General features: G+C 35.6%; 1 protein-coding gene across 1 annotated transcript in view; it reads right to left on the bottom strand.

The window, feature by feature from the left end:
• Positions 1–20,221, bottom strand: part of DNAJC24 (DnaJ heat shock protein family (Hsp40) member C24) — a 47,823-nt gene extending 27,602 nt beyond the window's left edge. Inside the window, exons 1-2 of the mRNA XM_049780104.1 lie at positions 20,178–20,221; positions 19,398–19,589 (exon numbers count right to left, since the gene is read on the bottom strand). Coding sequence (XP_049636061.1) covers positions 19,398–19,508 — 111 coding nt within the window. The 5' untranslated portion in view covers positions 19,509–19,589; positions 20,178–20,221. The remainder of the gene's footprint in view (positions 1–19,397; positions 19,590–20,177) is intronic.
• Positions 20,222–21,642: the final 1,421 nt, after the last annotated feature.

Raw genomic sequence — 21,642 nt, 5'->3', positions numbered from 1 at the left:
AATTCCTAATACTGTTCTAGCACCAACATGCACCAGTTTTGATAAGACATCCTGACAATGAGAAAATGGCAACAACTTGACCTAAGAGCAGGTTGTCTTCTCTCATCACCTGACTGTAAGATGAAATGAAAAGACACGTCACCCTTTGATCTGTGCAAAAACCAAGATCACTAACTACAGAAGACTGACTGACTAACATGACTGGGCAGAACTTATCCTGGGACCAATAAGAAAACCCTAGTTTAGGCATAGGCCTAGAATTTGTACAGTAACCAAGATCTCTAATTTCAAGGTCTAACTTTGACAACTGCGACTCAGCAGAATTTCTGGAACCATAATGAATGACTATCCTAGGCTTCATCCTAGGATCTGTGCAAAAACCAAGACCACTAATTACAGAAGACTGATGGAACAGAACTTCTAGAACTTCTAGGACTGTAAAGAAAGAATCTATCCTAGGCTTCATCCTATGACCTGTGCAAATACCAAGATCTCTAGTTAGAGACCTGATTTTATCATCCACAACTGAATGGAAAGTTTCCTGGCACCATAAAAAGACCCTGGGGTGTGAAAATAAGCATGTATGAAGCCTGTAGTTTTTCCCCTTATAGTATGCTTCAAGGGTGGAGAAACCCTTTATCTCTTAGGCCAAGGAAATTCCCTTTCTAAATTTCCCCAGTACTTACTGTGCCTATGCAAAAAAAAAAAAAAAAAAAAAAGGAAAAAAAGAAAAAGAAAACCTTGCCACAGACCAGCCCTCCTTCCTCTTTTTTTTTTTAATTTTGTTTTGTTTTTGTTATTGTGCTTTTTTGTAGTTGCTAGTTTTGTTTTTTTGTTTATTTTTTGTTTTTGTCTGTTTTGTATTTCTTTTGTTTTTTGTTATGCTTTTCTTTTTTCCATTTCTTCTTTTAAATTGATATTTATAACCTCTAGATGGACTCCTCTCAGTATTTTTTTCTTTTTTTTTTTTTCAAACAGAACCACTTAACTTGAATCATCTTGTTCTGTCTCATAAATTGAGGGGGAAAAAATGAATGGTACCAGGACCAAACAGTAATATGATCGAGTAGAAATAAAAAATGATCAGACTTAAACACCAAACCCAAAGTCAAGGACAACAGAATTGATACTCAACCTACAACAAGCTATACACAGAAGTAACCAGTTACAATAGCAGTCCAGGGGGCAAAGCAGGGAGATAAAGGATGCATGCTGAGAACAAGGGTGAAGGGAGGACAACACTGTGGTGGGAATGCCCCTGATTCATTGTCACTATGTACCTTAAATATTACTGAGAGCCTTGTAATTCACTTTGTTCACAATAAAAATATTTTTTAAAAAGCCTCAGGTGAATCTACTTTGATCCAAAGAAAATGAAAATATAAAAACAGTAATAACATTTCTGCAGTAGTCTAATAGCTCCTAAAGATAGTAGGTTCTAAGCCTTGGTTGCTATGAATGTTACCTTGTTCTACAAATGGTTCTTTACAGATATTAAGGTAATAATATTATTGAAATAAGGAGATATTCTAAATTATCTAGATGAGCCCTAAGAGCTTCTGAGTATTATCATAAGAAAGCAACAGATTTACATGCACAAAGAAAAAAGTAAGGTGAAAACCACATAAAGAGATATTTAAAACAGTGGTCTTAAAGCCATAGTGATGAGAATACAATGAAAACTACTAAGTCATACTTAAGTGTCTTGTACCAGAAATTTAAGTCATTGACAGACTTTTTTCATGTATATTTCATGTTTTTTTTCACGTGTGAGGGTTTAGTTTCAATCCCTAACAGTAAAAACCAAAACAAACTATTAAAGTTACAAATATAATAAGACTATATCAATCATTATTGGAGTGAAAGAAGTATGAATAAATGCATCTGTGATTACATTAGTATGAAATCTAAATGTAAAGCAAAACTTATCTATAATGCCAAATACCAAAAATTAGTTTCCTAGTGGTATTAGGTGGTGGAAATAGAAAGAAGGCACCAAGGAGTGATCTGAAGAAATAGAAATGCTCTAGATTTTGTGATGTTACTTAGCCAAACTGAACATTACACTTTTAATTGTATACTATTTATAGCTCAATATTAAAACATTGCTAGACATGTCTAAATTTGTTTTGAAGTAAAGTATCTTTATTTGGTAAGTATAAGTAAAAGAAATAAATATATTTATAAGAGAATGTAGATTTCTTCAGAGGGAGATACCAAGTTGATAAACTGAAATATAGGTGATACCTAGTATATGGAATGGACCTATGCCTAAAAAGGAATTTAGTAAATATCTTTAAGCCATACAGTAAAAGTGAGAAATTCCTTTCAATAGTAATAAAGAAAAAACCTACAATAAAAACAAAACTAACTAAAAGATCAATATGAATTAGTGAATTTTTTGAAATAGTTTAATATGCTAATTTTATTCCTTTTAATTATATATATATCAGCTTCCAAATATTTTAGAATAACTTAAAAGTTAAGTTGTTGGATTGAGAATTATTGTATATTCAAAATTAAAATATCAAAAATATGTCATAGAGGCCAAAGGAGTGATACAAGTGGTAGGGCATTTGCCTTGCACACAGCTAACCTAGGACAGACCACAGTTAGATCCCCCAACATCCCATATGGTCCGCCAAGCCAGGAGCAATATCTGCGTGCATAGCCAGGAGTAACCCCTGAGCATCATAGGGTATGGCCCAAAACAAAAACAAACAAAAACAAAAATATGTCATAAAACATTGACAAATATAAAGACATCTATCTACAAAGCCTTAGGAAAATGTTATTTTATACTCTGAAATGAGTTGAAGCTCAACTTTATGATCTGTGTAACTTCTCACATTAAAGGGAGTTTTTCTAAATAGATCTATAGTCTTTAAATTCTTATGTCATTTATTGAAGATGAGAGCACACAAATGAAAGATCATGAAACTGTCAATATTAAAATATAAGGCAGTTATGATACTACAAAATAAAGAATATGATTTGATATTTTATCAGGATTGGTACAATTTATCTCTTAGGTAACTATTTAATAACTAATGCTTTATGAACTATTTTTCCCATTTCATTGAGGCAGCATTATTCACTCGGTTAATAATACAGTTTCATGCACACCGTGTTCCAACATCATATTGATCACTAAAGTGCCCTCGTAATTCTAATAAGCTAAGATTTTATGGCAATTGGTTATCCAATATGGAATTTTTTGAGTTTACAGTTTTCTCCCACAGAAAATCCAAATGTTCTCTAAATGACTAGTTCGAGAGGGTTTGTCGCAAAGTATCAAACTGTGATTCTCAGATTTGCTGTTACTCTTTAGAAAGCTTATTAGACTGCCCCATGCTAAATCTACAGAGGAGGACCCAGAATTTGAATTTTAGCAAACTAACCAGAGAATTATAATGCATGTGATGGTTAGAGAAGCACATTATTAAACTCTACACAATGGAAGTTACATGTAAACCAGAAAATTAGTGCACATAAAAATTTTCCCGACAGATACATCCAGGTATGTATCCAAAAATAAAAAGTGAAAATGCTGAATGAGTGACATTCCTCAATTATTAACCTATAACACCACAATGAAAATTACATTTCATGTCTGAAACCAGAAATTTTTTGATACTTGATATCTTTTGTTCAAAAATTATAAGTGCCAACTTCTTTATTTTTTTGTTTGCACAAGTGCCAACTTACTTCAACAATGAAGAAGCTGGTGAAATCTGAATTCGAGTCTACTGGTACTTTAATCTATTGGCTTTTTTAAAAACAGGAGCACAATTTGAACTATCCTTAGCTACTGAACCTGTAGTGTCCTATGATAGGTTTAGCTGAGAGAATCTTTTCTACTAGAAGAAAGAAAAGTGATAACTTACCTATTAAAAATGGGTAAACTGTCAAAAGTCCATAATGTAACACAGAGAAAATTGTACCAATTTAAAAAAATACCTATTATTCATGTATCCATTAGCTTCAGTGATTTTTCTATTAAGCAACATAAAAAATTAAAATGAACTTGTTTTCTTTAAAGTGACAGCATAAGACAGATTTGCAGTGAAATTTCCATTGTATAATAACATAGTATTTACATCACCTAAATAGTGCTACATCTCCCTTAATGTCTTTAATATATTGTTCTCTTCTTTTTTCTCCACTTTTTCAAAAATTATTGCTTTATCTTGCTAATTAGATTCTAGTGAAGTCTTAAGATGAATAGTTATGTAGATCAGATTGATCCTTTCTACAATCTTGTTATTATGTTGGTTTGATTTTAAAATATTGACTGATTATGTAATTATGATGTTTTTATTTTAAAATAGGAAGTAACAATCAACTATTTAAGGATCCTGGAAAAATCTCATTAATTGAGAACTCTCAAGCCATTCTTCTAGCATTATCAATATAATCTCTGGGGACATACATAGTACTTTGATTTTTTTTCTATATATATCAACAGATTAGTTAAAAATGCTCCCTCTACCTTCATAGTTTCTTAGATTTCATAACAAAATTTCAAAATACCTGCTAAAAATGATCAACACAAAAAATATAAAAAATCTCAGTTTTTTTTTTTTTTGGTTTTTGGGCCACACCCGTTTGACGCTCAGGGGTTACTCCTGGCTATGTGCTCAGAAATCGCCCCTGGCTTGGGGGGACCATATGGGACGCCGGGGGATCGAACCGCGGTCCTTCCTTGGCTAGCGCTTGTAAGGCAGACACCTTACCTCTAGCGCCACCTTCCCGGCCCCTCAGTTTTAATATAGATTTCTAAAATTTCTTCCTCCTGAATTTCTTAATGAGTTAGACATATCCTCAGATAAAAATAACCTAGAAACAAAAGAGATAACTCAAATGATAGAACACATTCCTAAATCATGCAAGGCCCCAAATTTGTTCCCCTTAGCCCTAATGACCCCCAAGGACATCTAGGTATGGTGTGGTAACCTCCGAGTGGCATTAGTTAAGTAGGAGCCACTCACGTCAAACACTTCTCTGTGTAAGCCTCATGAAAAAGAAAAACTGAAGACTCTTTTCTCAAACAAGATATAAACTGAGCTGTAAAAGATCATGGGTAGAAAGCTGGCCATCTTGGGAGAAGAGAGCAGGTCAAAGCCCCACCTTGTTGTAGCCATGCCAACTGCTTCTATCACCAGAATTATCACCAGAAATTATCATTTCAATGGAAATGAAATATCATTACCTTTGGGGTCACCAATCTGACCAAACTTCAGTTATGCTGTTTCTTTGAGCTGACATCACCAGGACTTTTTGAGCAGGTGCAGACACCTCCCCCTGTACATTTTTTCTTTCAAGAAGCCTACCAGCTGTAACCATGCCCACAATTGCAGTTGTCATGTTCAAACTGGGCCAGCTCAATAGACTTACGTACTCTTTTCTTGAATAAGATGTAAACTGAGCCACAAAAGATCATGGGTACACTGACCCACACAGCAGAAAGCTAGCCATCTTGGGAGGAAAGAGCAGGCCAAGCCTGTGCTCTACCAAAGCCATGCCTGCTTCCTCAATCACCCAGAACCATCATTTGCCGGATGGTCCTGCATCATCACTCTGCTATGATTTCCTTTGGGTACACCAACTTTACCAAACTTAAGGTTTGTCAGTTTGGGGGATGATATGATCAGGGGTTTTTGAAACAAGTGTGTGCATCCTCTCCATGTCTTCCTTCTTCCAGAAGACCTAACAACTGAGTACATGCCCCTAAAAATCACAGTATCTGTAGTAGAGCTTAGAATTTCTGGACAACTACATTTGTTTGATGCTGTCATCCCTATAGGAACACACCAATTTAACAGAATGACAGTTAACAACAAGAGCTTACTAAACCTTCTTCTATTGCATTAAGGACTTCATTGGGGCTGGAGAGATAGCACAGCAGTAGGGCATTTGCCTTACATTCAGCAGACTCAGGACTGACTGGGATTCGATTCCCAGCATCCCATACGGTTTCCCGAGCTTGTCAGGAGCAATTTCTGAGTGCAGAGCCTGGAGTAACCCCCGAGTGCTGCCGGGTGTGCCCCCCCCCCCAAAAAAAGACTTTATTGGAGATACAATCATATTCACAAATGATCTCGTTACTGTACTTTTTCTTCATTCTTTCTTTTAAATTTTCTTCTCTTTCTTTTTCTTTTTTATTTTTTATGTAATTAAGGCTGCAAGAAACTGATGCCAAACTCAAGTCCACCCTGCTCAATAGGGGTGGTTATGTCAATTTAAAGTGCTACAGAGCTGCTATCCTCCAGCAACTAAAACTCTGCTCTGTGGCCATAAAGGCTATTGGGCACCAATTAGGCAGTGTGTTCTATCAACACTTTCATGCTCTACTTTTATTAATTGATCTTTCTACCACCTTAATGATACTAGTCCACTGGCTTTGAATTCCCTCAAGTATTTATCTCTGAGATGAAAAAAAAAATCAAGAACATCTAGGAAAGTAAATAACATAGATTTGGTTGTTTTCAACTCATATTTGAATCTACGTTAAAACCGTTTTCTCTAAAATGGACTTCTTTTATTTACATATATGTTTCTATGTATCTAAAGTATACAAATATTTCTTAAAATGTAACCTCTATTGGTATAGCTGTATAAGCTATAAAATATATTAGCCTGTAATGAAATGTATAGCAGTGATATTTTCAAATATTAGTGTTCAAAAATTAACAAATAAGACAGAACAGGTGATAACAATTTTCAATTCTAACTACCCAATATGAGGAAAATTCATCATTCAGAAAAAAAAAATGCCCTAAGATGAGATGTTACCTTGATACTGACAGAAATGATGTGCAAAAGAAAAAAATAGAACATCTAATAACTGTAGTTAAATTCAATGAACTTAATATACTACTTTGGGGATAAAGGCCTAAGTAAGCTTCTTAGGATGTTGAGAAAACACAAATCCTCTGAGATAATTTTTGGTTTTCCTTATTGCAAATCACTATTATTATGAGACAGCCGTTAAACACTTGGTGAGGAAGTGCTGTTAAGATGGTGCAGTAGTAATTCTCTAATAACTCTGAATACTATTTAGGTAGGCAAAGAGATGTTGACTGATATGGCCATGCTTTGTTTTGTTTCTTTTTCTATAAGATGTATACTAGTTTACAAAATACTATATTACAGAAAGTTAGGTATAAAAGTACAACACTAATGTCCTTTACAATTTGACACTACATTCAGATTATAAAAACTTGGGGGGGGGGGGCGTGGAATTTACAAAGGTAAAGTAGTACAACACACTACTGCCACCTAATGCTTAGTGAAATATTGCCTAGAGAAAGTCAACAACTCATTTTTAAGGTGTTAACATTTTTTAAACATTTTTAGTCTTTTTTTATTCATATAAAGGAAGTATATTCCATGTAAAAGACTAGTGTCTAAGTATGTTTACCTTTATAAATACTAATTAACTCTTTACTATAACTTAGGGACAGTACTAGCCAATAAGGACCTAATGATAAATGCAGTAGGATTTCTGTCTTTGAGAGACTAAGTTTAGTGGGAGAAGGCAAACATTATAAGCATTTTCAATACAATGACAAAGATGAAATATTAAGAAAACATGACATTATAAAGCAGAATTAGGGAAGATTTCTTTTTTTTGTTTTGTTTTGTTTTGTTTTTTTGGGCCACACCCATCTGATGCTCAGGGGTTACTCTTGGCTAAGCGCTCAGAAATTGCCCCAAGCTTGGGGGGACCATATGGGATGCCGGGGGATCGAACAGCGTCTCGATCTTTCCTTGGCTAGCACTTGCAAGGTAGACACCTTACCTCTTGCGCCACCTCGCCGGCCCCTAGGGAAGATTTCTTAATCTGGACTTTGGAGGATGATCAGGAAGACCAATAGAGGAATTATGAAATGTGGAAGGGGAAAAGCATTCCAACGGAGAGAAATGAAACCAGAAAGAACCAAAATGGATTCAGAATCATCAGTAGCACAAATATAGACTATACTGAGAATAAGAAAAAGAATAGCTAGATAGATTAAAGTGTTGAGAGAAAAAGTAAATAGGTGGCTGGGTTTAAATCATAAACTTTTTCTGATCTGAATTTGGTTTGTTTTTTGTTTTTTTAGTAGCTATTATCTAGCCATGTTCAGGGCTTACTACATTCAAGGGATGACTCCTGGAGTAGCTCAGGAAACCATGTGTGGTGCTGGGAATAGAGTGTGGGTCAGCTACATGCAAGGCAAGTGCCAAACCTGCTGTACTATCTCTGCAGCCTTATGATCTGACATTTTTATGAGATCTGATCTTTCCCCTAAAAATCACCATATTATATGCAAGATAGAGAGGATCATTTTCCCTCCCTCCCTTCCCCTACCCTTCCTTCATTCCTTCCTTTCTCTTTCTCTTTCTTTCTTTCTTTCATAGTAAAAATATCTAAGCTAGAGATGATCATTTTCTTCTTTCTTTCATTCTCTTTTTCTTTCTCTTTCACAGTAAACATATCTAAGCTAGAAATGATTGTTTTCTTTCTTTCTCTTTCTTTTCTTTCTTTCCTTCTTTTTTCTCCTTTTTTCTTTCTTTCCTTTCTTCCTTTCTCCTTCCTTCCCTTCATTCTTCTTTCTTTCTCTTCGTTCCTTCCCTTTCTTTCTTTCTTTCTTTCTTTCTTTCTTTCTTTCTTTCTTTCTTTCTTTCTTTCTGTCTTTCTGTCTTTCTTTCTTTTTCTTTCTTTCTCTCTTTCCCTTCCTTCCTTCTTTCTTTCCTTCCTTCTTTCTTTCCTTCCTTCTTTCTTCTCTTTCTCTCTTTCTCTCTCTCTTTCTCTCTTTCTTTCCCTTCCTTCCTCCCTTCCCCTACCCTTCCTTCATTCCTTCCTTTCCTTCCTTCCTTCCTTCTTTCTTTCTTTCTTTCTTTCTTTCTTTCTTTCTTTCTTTCTTTCTTTCTTTCTTTCTTTCTTGCTTGCTTGCTTGCTTGCTTGTAAAATATATCTAAACTGAAAGTACTATGGAATGGTAGGCTGGGGTAGCACTCCTGAGAAATACGGTGAATGAAGGCTGCTAAGGAATGGAAGGCAGGAGGAGGCATACAAGGTGTAAGGGTGTGATTTCAAAATCACCAAAGAAGCAAAGCCACGGGAATATAAAAAGAGCATCCCTCTCAAAATTTTTTCTATTGAGTTATAAATGCCTCCAATAATCAAATAAAAAAGCAGGTATTTTCACACAATTTTATATATTTTTGAGGAATTAACAACTTGGTAATCATCCGTGTCTCAGGTTAAGTGTGCCTAACTTGGTAATAAAGTCAAAAATAAAATACTGAAAGACAGAAATATTTATATCAGATCAGACAGAGGGCAAAGATAATAGGAAAGAAAACAGAATAGTATAGTCTTTACAGAAGTATAGGGAGAAAAAAGTTTTAAAGCAGATAAAAGAGCTATGCCAGAATATGTCAAAGAAAATCAACACAATGGATATGGCAAATACATCCTAATCACATTAGATGGCACCATTTTGAAGGATGGAAAGGAAAGAATAAGGATTTAAAAGCAAAGAATGGCAGTCATGTAATTTCTGGGCAGAAAAGAGAGTGGCATAAAAAGAAAGAGTAAAGCAAAGCCAAGGAAGGAATTCTGAGACATTACTGGGTGAGTGGGGAAAGCAAGTGGAAAGACAGCAAGAAGAGAAAACCAGAAAAGTACTGATCAAAAAAAAAATATGAGTTACTATGTTCACTTTCAAGTATAAAAAATTTCCTCATTGGAAAAATAAATACTTACTAAAAAGTAAGCTACACAAAAAATAAGGATCTTTATCCATCTACCACCAGTATACTGTTGCCCAGTGCATAGCACAAACAAGACATAATTATATAATTAATTGATGAATGTATTTTTGTCCACATACTTCACTGTTTCATATAAATCATGCTACGAAGTGCATATATTTTGAATATAATTAAAATGTTTAATGATTATGTTGCAGCTCATAAATAACCATAATCTAATTTATTGACTCAATCTTAGAAAATTTCAAGCTTGCAAATTCAATTACTTGTTAAAATGTATTTGTAACCAAAAAATCAACACTTGCAAGTTTTTATAGAAACACACAAACAAGCTAGCATATGTGAACTCAAAGTCATACAACATGCACATTTCCCGCTGAAGTCAAACTAGGTCTTTATGTTTTAGCTCTCATACTGAAAGTGTCTTTTATCAGTCTGTACATTGTCACATTTTGTTTCTAGTTGTAATTCTGCTTTTAAAAATGGCTTTCAAGGCAGAGAATATTAAGTTCTATCTAATGTTCCTAAATACAAGAAAGCCGTGATGTGCTTTACAGTGGCTTGCCTTATGCTTCTACCTCATGTGAAACTTAAGTTTTAGATAAGTTTCTTTCTTCAGTCATAATTTACAGCACGTCAGGCTTAAGTTCAATGTTAATGGATCATCAACATATAATATTGTAACTTTAAATAGAAATATGTATAAAAGAGAGCCAGAGAGATAGTAGGGCTGGAGAGATAGTAGGGCATCATGCCTTGCATGTGACTGACCCTGGAAGAACTCATATGGTCCCCCGAGACAGCAAGGATCGATTTCTGAGTGCAGAGCCAGGAGTAACTCTAGGCACTGCTGAGTGTAGCCTCAAAACAAAACAAAACAACAACATATACATACATATATTTATATATAAAACAAGATTATATACTTAGCACTTATGAGCAGTGAGTGACCTGTAGGAATTTAACCAGATAATTCTCTAAGAAGCAATGGCTCAATATTTGCTAATTCAGTGTTCCTGGCAACTTTAGAATATAAAACAAGTAATTAGAAGACTATAAAAATATATCTATTATAATTAATAATTAATTTACATGATCTTTTTCAGGTAGCTTTCTTTTCTGCCACATCTTATAAAATCCTTGGCTAAAATAATCTGCTCATTAGGACTTCTGTACCTCTTCCAATCATGCATTACCCTCTTGTTTTAGAAGCAGAGGGCACAGGAATTCCTACCTAACAGCTCAAGTAAAAGGAAACTTTAGGCTGTAGTTTTACCTTGGGTTGAATAGGAAGATAAGAAAGGAGAGGAGCCTTTGCTGCGCTATTGCACTTTGGCAAATGGACCGTTACTAGTCTAAATATAAAATTTAATTTTAAATTTATCAATTTTCAATATGAAATTTAATCTGTCAAAAAGAACTTTTTTAAGAAAATATAATGGTATTTTAATTTAATTTAATTTTAATTTAATATTTAATTATGCTATTTGAGTATGGCTTTTAGGGACTAGAAAGATAGTATTGGGGTTATATAGCAAGTGTACCTTGCATGTGGACAACTTAAGTATTATCCTCAGGTTCCCCAGAAGTTCACCACCTCATGGACCTCCTTGCACTGATGAGAGTAATATAGAAGTCCATGAAAACCACTAGCTAGAGTCAAACTCCCTACCTAATATTTAAGCATCTGGTATATAAGTTCCTATTATATTCTTTGTCTAAACCTAATAACAATAGGGATACTTGGAAATGGTCATATTTACATTCATTGATACTATAATTGTTTTATTTTATTTCATTTGTTTGAGAGCCAAAATAGTGATGCTCAAGATTACTCCTGGTTCTACTGATAATTATTCCTGAATATACTCAGAGCACTATATAGGATGCTGTGGACAAAACTCAATTCAGGGGCCTGAGTGGTGGTGCAAGTGGTAAGGTGTCTGCCTTGTGCGCCCTAACCTAGGATGGACTGCAGTTAGATCCCCTGGCATCCCCTATGGTCAAGTCAGGGACGATTCTGAGGGCATAGTCAGGAATAACCCCTGAGCATCACTGGGTGTGACCCAGAAACAAACAAAAACAAAAAAACAAACAAACAAAAAAAAAACCTCAGGTCAGATGTATGCAAAGCAAGCATTCTACCCACTGTAATATTACTCAAGTCCCAATACTATTGGCTTTTTATAAACTTACCAAAAGAGAAAGGAAATAAAACAGTAAAGAAAAGTTCTTAATTTTTTTTGTCACTTTAGTTGCAGTTTACTTAACTTGGAAACAGTATAGTTCTTTCAATGATAATTTAATTTGTAAGATATAATCACTAGAATTTGAGGAAATCTAGAAGTCATTTACTGTATGTATAGATCCCAAATTCTGTTTAATTTGGGCCAGAGTGATAGCAGAGTGGGTAAGGGAATTTGCCTTACATGTAGCAGGCCCAGGTTTGATCCCTGCCATCCCATATGGTCTCCTGAGTACCACCAGGAGTGATTTCTGTGCATAGAGCTAGGAGTAACCCCAAGTACCTCTGGGTGTGGTCCAAAAACCCAAAAACAAAAACAAAATTTTTAATCTGTTTAATTTAAGAAGATGATGGCACCAACATGATAATAAAAGTTTATTGGGGGCAGGATAGCACAGTGGTTGGGCTTTTGCCTTGCATGTGGCTGACCCAGAAAAAAACTCAGGTTCAATTCCTGGCATCCCATATGGTCCACTAAACCTGCCAGGAGCGATTTCTGAGCATAGAGCCAGGAGTAACCCCTAATTGCTGCCAAGTGTGGCCCAAACCCCCTCCCTCAATTTTTTTTAACTTTTTGTTATGATGCAACATAAACTACTCCAGTTGAATACCCTATTACTTTTTTATTTATTTATTTTTTTTTTGTTTTTTGTTTTTTTTGTGGTTTTTGGGTCACACCCGGCAGTGCTCAGGGGTTATTCCTGGCTCCAGGCTCAGAAATTGCTCCTGGCAGGCACGGGGGACCATATGGGGCGCCGGGATTCGAACCGATGACCTCCTGCATGAAAGGCAATCGCCTTACCTCCATGCTATCTCTCCGGCCCGAATACCCTATTACTTGAAGCTCATTTTAACAGTTGCTAAAACACAACACTAAGATCATAAAAAAATTTGTCACATTTTAGAATAATTTGAAAGTTACAAGATAGTAAATCACTATGATTGTAAAGCAGTCATGTCCATACTAAGGTACACTAAAGTTACTGAGAATTTAAAATAATGATCGACTTAGGGCTAAGGAGACAGTACAGCACAAAAAAAGGTGTTTGCCCAGCATGTAGCCAACCCGGGTTCAATCCCTGCATTCTATTTGATAACCTGAGCATCACCACGAGTGATTCCTCAATGTAGAGCCAGGAGTAACCTCTGCCCATTGCTATGTGTGGCCTAAAACCGAGACCAAAACAATAGTCCTACCATTTTTAATGATTATTAATTCTTTCTTCCTAAGAAAATGTCTACTTCATAAACTGACTGTATATGTTTATATTTCTTTTATGCTTTCTTTAACTATTTCATTCATTTATTCTTCCTAGTATCAATATTCTCTTCTGCAACACTACTTAAAATTATCAAAAATATGTCTACAATTTTCAAAATCTTCAGCAAAAATAAAGTTCCATACACTTGACTGAATTATTAAAAATGAAATATAGCTACTGGATAGCTTTGGAAGACAGGCAGACAAATAACAGTTCAAAGATAGCCATAGATCAACTCACTTCACATGCTGTGGCTTTATTTTGTCATCAGTTCACATGGGTCAAAGACTAACATCATTACTGAACCTATAAGGAATAGCAGAAGGTAGAATAATACTGCAACCCACACAGAATAATAGCAGTCAACTTCCTTCTTAACCTTTCTATTCTATTTCAGCAAAATCCAGTGCAATTCAACCAACACATGTGTTGAGTCTATTATATAAAGTATACAAGGTTGGCACTACCAGGGGCAGAAAAATAATGGAAAAGATACCTGCATTCAAAGACTTTACTTCTAGCTGAGATCAACCACAGGCATAAGTGATTACAGAAAGACATGACATAGGGCCCAGGGGTCCTCAAACTTTTTAAACAGGGGGCCAGTTCACTGTTCTTCAGACTGTTGGAGGGCCAGATTATAGTAAAAACAAAAATTATGAACAAATTTCTATGCACACTGCATATATCTTATTTAGAAGTGAAGAAAAAAAATGGGAATAAATACAATATGTGGCCGGCGGGCCGTAGTATGAAGACCCCTGATAGGCAGTTGGATAATAGTTACAATACATCCATAGACTACACAAAAAGAAAGTTTTCTGACTAGCTATAAGAGGAAACTTAAGGGATGAGTTATTGACTTTTATATCAAAGGAAAATGATTTTGCCCCATTGAATATGAAGGGGCAAAAAGAACAGGAAAATGACTTCCTCTCCCAGTATCAAGGATGGGTTATCCATACTAACTTTCCACCTTGAAAACCATGCAAAAACCTATATAAGACCTTGTTTAAAAAAAACTTATTTTCTTTCTTTCTTCCTTTTTTTTGAAAAAAAAAAAAAACAACAACAACAACAACAACTTCTTAAAAGCAAGAATTCATAGAATAGTTAGAATGTCAGGTCAACAGAGCATTTATAATGAGATGATCACAGAGGCAACAACAATAAAAAATAAACAAATGGGTGTCCATCAAATTAAAAAGCTTCTACATGCAATGGCAACTCAAACTATAATAAAGATATCCTATGGTGCCCGGAGATATAGCACAGCGGCGTTTGCCTTGCAAGCAGCCGATCCAGGACCAAAGGTGGTTGGTTCGAATCCCGGTGTCCCATATGGTCCCCCATGCCTGCCAGGAGCTATTTCTGAGCAGACAGACGGGAGTAACCCCTGAGCACCTCTGGGTGTGACCCCCCCCAAAAAAAAAGATATCCTATGAAAAGGGGAAATATTTGCATACAATAAATCATGTAAAGAATTAATACTCAAGATCTAAAAAGCATTCATAAAAGTCAAAACAGAAAATCACCTTTCTAAAGGTGAGGGAGAAACCAGAGACATGGTAGAATTTGATTGTTCCAATTTTCCCTTCTCAGCTTCCTCACTTTTATAAGTATAATTATCTTCAAATTTATATTTAAACTTTGGAATAAACAAGTGTTTTCAAGAGTTTAACAAATGAGTAATCTGTGCCTGTAGTTTAAGCTGGGGAAGGCCCAAGTGTGATATCTCCAGTTATTTAAGAATTTTATTCTCAGCCTTTGAAAAAGAGCCACCAGCCATTCTTGAGAAGCTTTGTGAAGATTAAAGGTCTATTGTTGCACCCAAGAAAAGACCTTTAGGAATAGTGTTATTGTTTTTAGTAATATTTTTAATTCTAATTTCTTATTTTCAAGGACTACCCTGCTTTTTCTGTATTAGTGATTAAAGTTTGTTAATACAGAATTTAATTACATGTTTTATGTAAATACCTCTATTATGTAGACTTTGGTAGACACATGTATTATAAAACTGTATTCTTCATCATTAATAAAAGGAAACTGTTTTGATCTAAAAAATATAGATTCTCTTTAAGATTATGGAACAGGGGCCAGAGTGGTGGCGCAGCGGTAGGGCGTTTGCCTGGCATGTAGCTGACCTAGGATGGACAGGTGTTCCATATGGTCCCCCAAGCCAGGAATGATTTCTGAGTGCATAGCCAGCAGTAACTCCTGAGTATCACTGGGTATGGGCCCCCCCAAAGAAAAGATTATGGAACATACTACAAAAACAAATTATATAGTTTCCTAAAACAAGAATTCTTTTCCAGGACAACTTACAAAGTTATCGACTTATATGAAAATAATACCTAATTATTCTTGACCCAGACCTTCTCAAAGCAATGGATCATAATTGAACTTCTATTAGAAAATTTAAAAAAATAAAAAGATTGAAGAAAAGAATGTGGCTTTTATTCACAATTAAAGTCCTTCTTAATAAAATAATGCTTAGAAAGGTTAATTCAATTACCTTCATTTTTATGTAGTAAATTATTGATCAATCTAACAATAAGAAGAGTTTTCCCAGATACTGCACTTTACAATCTTTCTATCTAAATTTAAATTATTCATTATAATTTTTTCAGAACAGGCCTTTGAGTTGCAAAAACATACAAAAACTGAAATAAGGAAATGGTATTTATTAAATCAACATGTATTGTGTAGTTAGCAGCCTACGATTTAGCAATATTTTCTCCCAACAACTAATTATGTAGGAGGTGTTAAATTTAAAGTGTTCTGAACTAGGAAAAGTACAATAACAAATGTGCTCTTTTACAAAATTAGATAGCACTATATCAAATATTGGCTTACTTTCCAGCAGTTTTTACATAGTTGAAAATATGACTGAAAAATAGGTAATTCAAACCAGAAAGCAAGAATATAAACTTTTAAAGACCACTAATAAGCCTGATAGTATGGCTTACCCTATTCATTTTCTCCTTATTTCTGTTAAAATTCTAAGCTTGTCTCCCAACTACCACCAAAAATTAAAGAAAAACACATTGCATGCCATAAGTCACATATTATATAGATTTCTGCACAATTAAAGAGTATTAATTATATCTGAACTTTTATAATACTTTATAAAGTATATATATATTTTTTTTTCCCACATTCAGCCAAACCAACATTCCCTTGTTATTCTCTCCTTTCTTCTCACTACTTAATTTTTTTTCTTTTTTCTTCTTTTTCTTTTTCTCTTCTATTCTTCTCTTTAATTTTTTCCCTTTCTCTTCCCCCTTTCTTTCTATGGTATTTTCTCTCTCTATATATATATATATATAGAATTCTGGAAGCTGAAAATTAAGCAATAATCAACTATAAACCCTTCTGGACGTCAGTTTTAAGAAGTCTGAATTCAATAATGGAAGAGTCCGGTGTCAAAGAACATGGGATCAATCCTAGATTTTACTCTTTACTAATTGAGAGTTTCAAAACATCACTTCATTATAAGTAAGCCTTAGTTTTCTCAACTTAGTGATTAGTATTACCTACCTTACTATACTGCTGACACTAAAACTAGGCACACTGTGAGAGTATTTGTAAGCTATAAAGGACAAACTCTGAAGTATAATATATGCTACTAATAATTTATTTACTAATATATTTTTGTTTTTTTAAGTTGAAAATACAGGGGCCAGAGAGATAGCACAGTGGTAAGCATTTGCCTTGCATGAGCCAAACGGCGGTTTGAATCCTGGCATCCCATATGGTCCCCTGAGCCTGCTGGGAGCGATTTCTGAGTGTAGAACCAGGACTAACTCCTGAGCGTAACCGGGTGTGACCCAAACACCAAAAAAAAAAAAAAATATATATATATATATATGTATATATATATATATATATGACATAATTTAATTCATGGCCATACTTATAAGTAAAAATCATTATAGGAAAAGTAAGAGAATTATAGACTTTCTTGGTGTCACAGAGAAATGCCCAGATATGTGGAAAACCCAGCAGATTTAAGAATATGTGAATAATGGACAAATACTTTTAAAAAAAATGTTTTAAAATAAATTTATCAGTTAACATTTGATTTGTACATCTATTTTATATATCTACAAATTTCTTAGGTTAAAAGGTCATGAATGGAAAAAAATTAAGATCTAGACCCTGTGAGTACACTTATTAACCTCTTCTCTCAATTCATGCATGAACATGGGGGACAGAGCAACAGCACAAAGGCAGGGCATTTGCCGAGAATGTGACTGATGAGGACTTAGTAATCGCCAGCATCCTAAACCCTGCCAAGAGTGATCCCTGAGTGTATTGCCAGGTATAAACCCTGAGCACTGCTGAGCTGGACCCAAAACTAGAACACAAAACAAAACAAAAATTAGGAGCCAGAACAGAGGCGCAAGTGGTGGTGCATTTGCCTTGCACATGCTGACCTAAGAAAAACTGCAGTTCAATCCCCCAGCATCCCATATGGTCCCCCAAACCAGGAGAAATTTCTGATCACAGAGCCAGGAGTAACCCCTGAGCGTCACTGGATGTGGCCCAACATCAAACAAACTAACAAAAAATAAAACAAAACAAAAATTAATGGAGAAATAATAATGATTCAGTAATTGAAAATTTTGTAATAAAATGATTTTTTTCTTTTAAAGTTAACTTTTTATATCATTCTAGAGATTAAACCTAGGTCTCATGCATGCAAGGTATGCACTATATTGAGCCATATCCCCCTAACATTGATTTTTTTAATTACTGCATGTTTTTATTTTGAAATATTTAAATTTTATTGTGGTATCATAGTTTATAGCATTATTAAAGTTGCTATTTCATAGTTACAGCACAACAAAACCAATCCTCCCCCATCCATTTTTTTTAAGTCCTGAGACAGAAGGGGATGGAGAAAATATAGCTGACAAGACACTTGCCGTCCATGCAGCCTCTGCAGGTTCAATCCCCAGCACTGCATGTAGTCCCCAAAGCACCAATAGGAATGATCCCTGAGCACAGAGCCAAGAATAAACTCTGAGCATAGCTGTGCGTAGGATCCCCTCCAAAAAATAATCATAATAAAAAGAAGGGGCTGGAGCGATAGCACAGTGGTAAGGTGTTTGCACAGCACACAATCAACACAGGTCAGACAGCAGTTCAAATCCCAGCTTCCCATATGGTCCCCGCGCCTGCAGAAGATGATTTCTGAGCACAGAGCCAGGAGTAACCCCTGAGCGCTACTGAGTGTGACCCCAAAACCAAAAAAAAATTTAAATAATAAAAAAAGAAAAGAAAACAGATAAAGGGAACCTTAATATCATAACTCAACCTATTACCTATAGCAAAAACTTATTTTTATTTTTGCTGTCGGTAAAATGCTTTTGCATTTCAGTCGGTAAAACATCTACTGTTTTTCACAAAAGCAAATGGCTAAAATATCAGATCTCTTTGATTAAAAACAGAGAAACTAAAAAAACAAACAAACAGAGAACTAAAGATATATAAAGAACATAGCGTGCATTACATTTTTTAAAGCAGCCAATTGGAGATAAAAATAAAGTTGGTGATACCATATTTAAAAATATTAAAACATAGGTTGAAAAAAGTAAGTGTTCAGGTATATAAATACCACAACTAATTTCACAATAGAATGCAATATTTTGTGATCAGCAAGTATAAAAATAATGTAAATCAACACTGTTCAATAAAAATATAATGTGAACATCATATTTCACATTTTGTATTAGGCTATAAACACAAGCCTCACAAGCAATCTTAAACTATTAAGATTCAGTCAGTGCATGTTGATTGTATGTGTACACATATATGCACACAGAAGAAAGTAACTTGCCAAGTCTTAAGTTAATGGTAGAACAGGGATTCTAACTCAATAAGCAAGAGTCAGATCTCCCACTTCAGTCACTCCTCTGAAGTTATTGTCATCATGTTATCCCACTTTACCAAAACATGTTTAACAGAGCCACTAAAACTTTTAGCTAACTGAGTCCTTTGATTCCTTCATTGATATGTATTCATTTTATGAAAAAATATAAATTTCTGGACACATATTAAAAAGTGATTCATCCCCCTTTTGCCCTCCAAGGACCGAAAATCTGGAAGAAAGAACTTACCATCAATATGAGCTTTTGGTACTTTTGTTTTAGGTCTGACACACTTGCTGATGGGTCTGCCCCCAGAACGCTGTACCAGTCCTTTTTGGGCATCTGTCCAAATGCCATCATCCATTGAACCAAATGGGAACCTTCTTCCTTAGATCAGCTGAATGGAAATGCTGGTGACAGTTCATTACACTTTGTGTGCATCTGAGATTAAAAGAAAACAAAAGAAGAAGCAAGAACTGCCTTTCTAAATAACCTTTATGTATTTGAGTAAATCATGATTCTAACGTAACCCATCAGGCATACATTTTCATTCAAAATGAGCACAGTGTATGCAAAAATAAATATTAAAAAAGTATGAGATGGCTCAAGATATGATCTTAGACCTTAAAGGACAAACGACAGCATCCAATGAACCAACAGTGGAATCAAAAATCAAGAAGGTATTTCTCATTTTAAGGAGAAAGAAGAAGAGCACAAAGAGTGCTAATGAAACAAAATACTGGGGCTGAATTTTTTAAAATGAATCTTTAAATGATCTTTAAAGATCTTTAAAGAATGAACATGATGTAAGGGCATCCCCTGTTCATTCTCCCATAGGCTCCTTCCAGATACCTGGAAGAGAGTGAGTGAGAAAGCCTAGCTGGAGCTGCAGTAAATCAACCACATGGCCGGGCCTGCTCACATTTGGAACTCGGGGATCCGCTCTATTTCCAGTCTCCCCCACCGCATAGAACGAGCAGCAAGAAGACGAGGAGCCTGATTGCTGTCTTCAGGCAACATCCAACTTACCAAACTTGCTAACCTTCCCCCCAAGCTGTCAGCCGCTGAACCAGAACTCCAGCTCCTTATCAGGCTTCTTCTTCCGCCGGAAGTCATTGCTCGAGCTTCACCAAGTTTCTAGTCGAGCCGGAGTAGCGGAGGCACCGGCCGACCGGAAGCGCAGCTCCACCTGCCGACGGACTCGGTTGCCATGGTAACCGGACGCCGCTTCCCGGGGAATTTGCAGGCTGTAAGTGTTCCAAGTGTATTTGGCGGGGATGGGGCGGGAAAGCGTCCTTCAGGGCCCAACTCCACGACTGTCAGGTTACTCGTCTTCTTCAGCTATTAATTCCCCTGGTCTTCCTTCATTTTCCTCCCCCACGAAGTTTGTTCCGCTCCCCAGCGGACCCAGCGCTTGCTTGCTGGCTTGCTGGCTTGCTGGCTTGCTGGCTTGCTTGCTTGCTTGCTTGCTTACTTGCTTGCTTGGATGAGTTGTCTGGGAGGTGGGATAACGGGGAACAGTGAGGTTGGGAAGGGAACGTGGGAAACCCCAACACGCAATCTGCCATCTGCCTCCCCACATTTATGATATTACAAATGTATTAGTTAATGATAAATTAATTAACAATTAATTGAACAATAAATTCATAATGCACGCTTAGCCAGGAGTAACCCCTGAGCATCAAATGGGTGTGGCCTGAAAAACCAAAAAAATTTTTTTATAATGCATTTATAATATTGTACATATTTCCATGTTGATAATTCAGAGAATGTTCATCTTAGAAGTGTGAGGACAAACCCAGGCCAAGTCCAAATCGAAGGTTTTCCCTTTTCTCCTTCAGTGTTTAACAATTCAAATAAGAACCATCCAGTTATTTGCCTTCCAAGTTCTTGACCCGCTTTAAAAAGATTTGTAATCCATTTTGGTCAAAATAAAAATTATTAAAAAAAAAAACCACAAACCTAAACGTTATCAACATCCAAATTGCAAATTTGCTAATTCTCTTCACTTTGATATAAACCTGGAGCCAAGTAAAGTCTATTATTCGTTCCCACATTGTAGACATAGATTGTAGAGGAGATAAGGCTGTGGCCAAATAGCTATTTGGTAGCTGGGATCTTTTTTTTTTCAATTGTTTTATTACTAATTAATCTAGCAATTTTTAACATACATATGTAGCCCATACAATTACCGTTCTACTAGTTCAAATGAGTCAGGAAAATATGGCCTTAATTTTTTCCTTTCCTAATAATATCTTTATTTAAGCACCATGATTACAAACTTATTTATAGTTGGGTTTCAGTCATAAAAAAGGACACCCCCTCTTCACCAATGCAACCTTCCCACCACCAATGCCACTTCCAATTCCCTCCTCCTTCACCCCTCTGCCTGTATTCCAGTCAGACATTCTACTTCTCTCACTCACTCACTACCATAGTCATGATAGTTGTTGGTGTAGGGGTAACTGGGCTCTTACCCAGTTTTCCTATTTCC

The sequence above is a fragment of the Suncus etruscus genome, chromosome 9 (genome assembly GCF_024139225.1).
Source record: "Suncus etruscus isolate mSunEtr1 chromosome 9, mSunEtr1.pri.cur, whole genome shotgun sequence".
In the NCBI taxonomy this organism is placed as follows: Eukaryota; Metazoa; Chordata; class Mammalia; order Eulipotyphla; family Soricidae; genus Suncus; species Suncus etruscus.
This window is presented reverse-complemented; position numbering and strand designations above follow the sequence as displayed.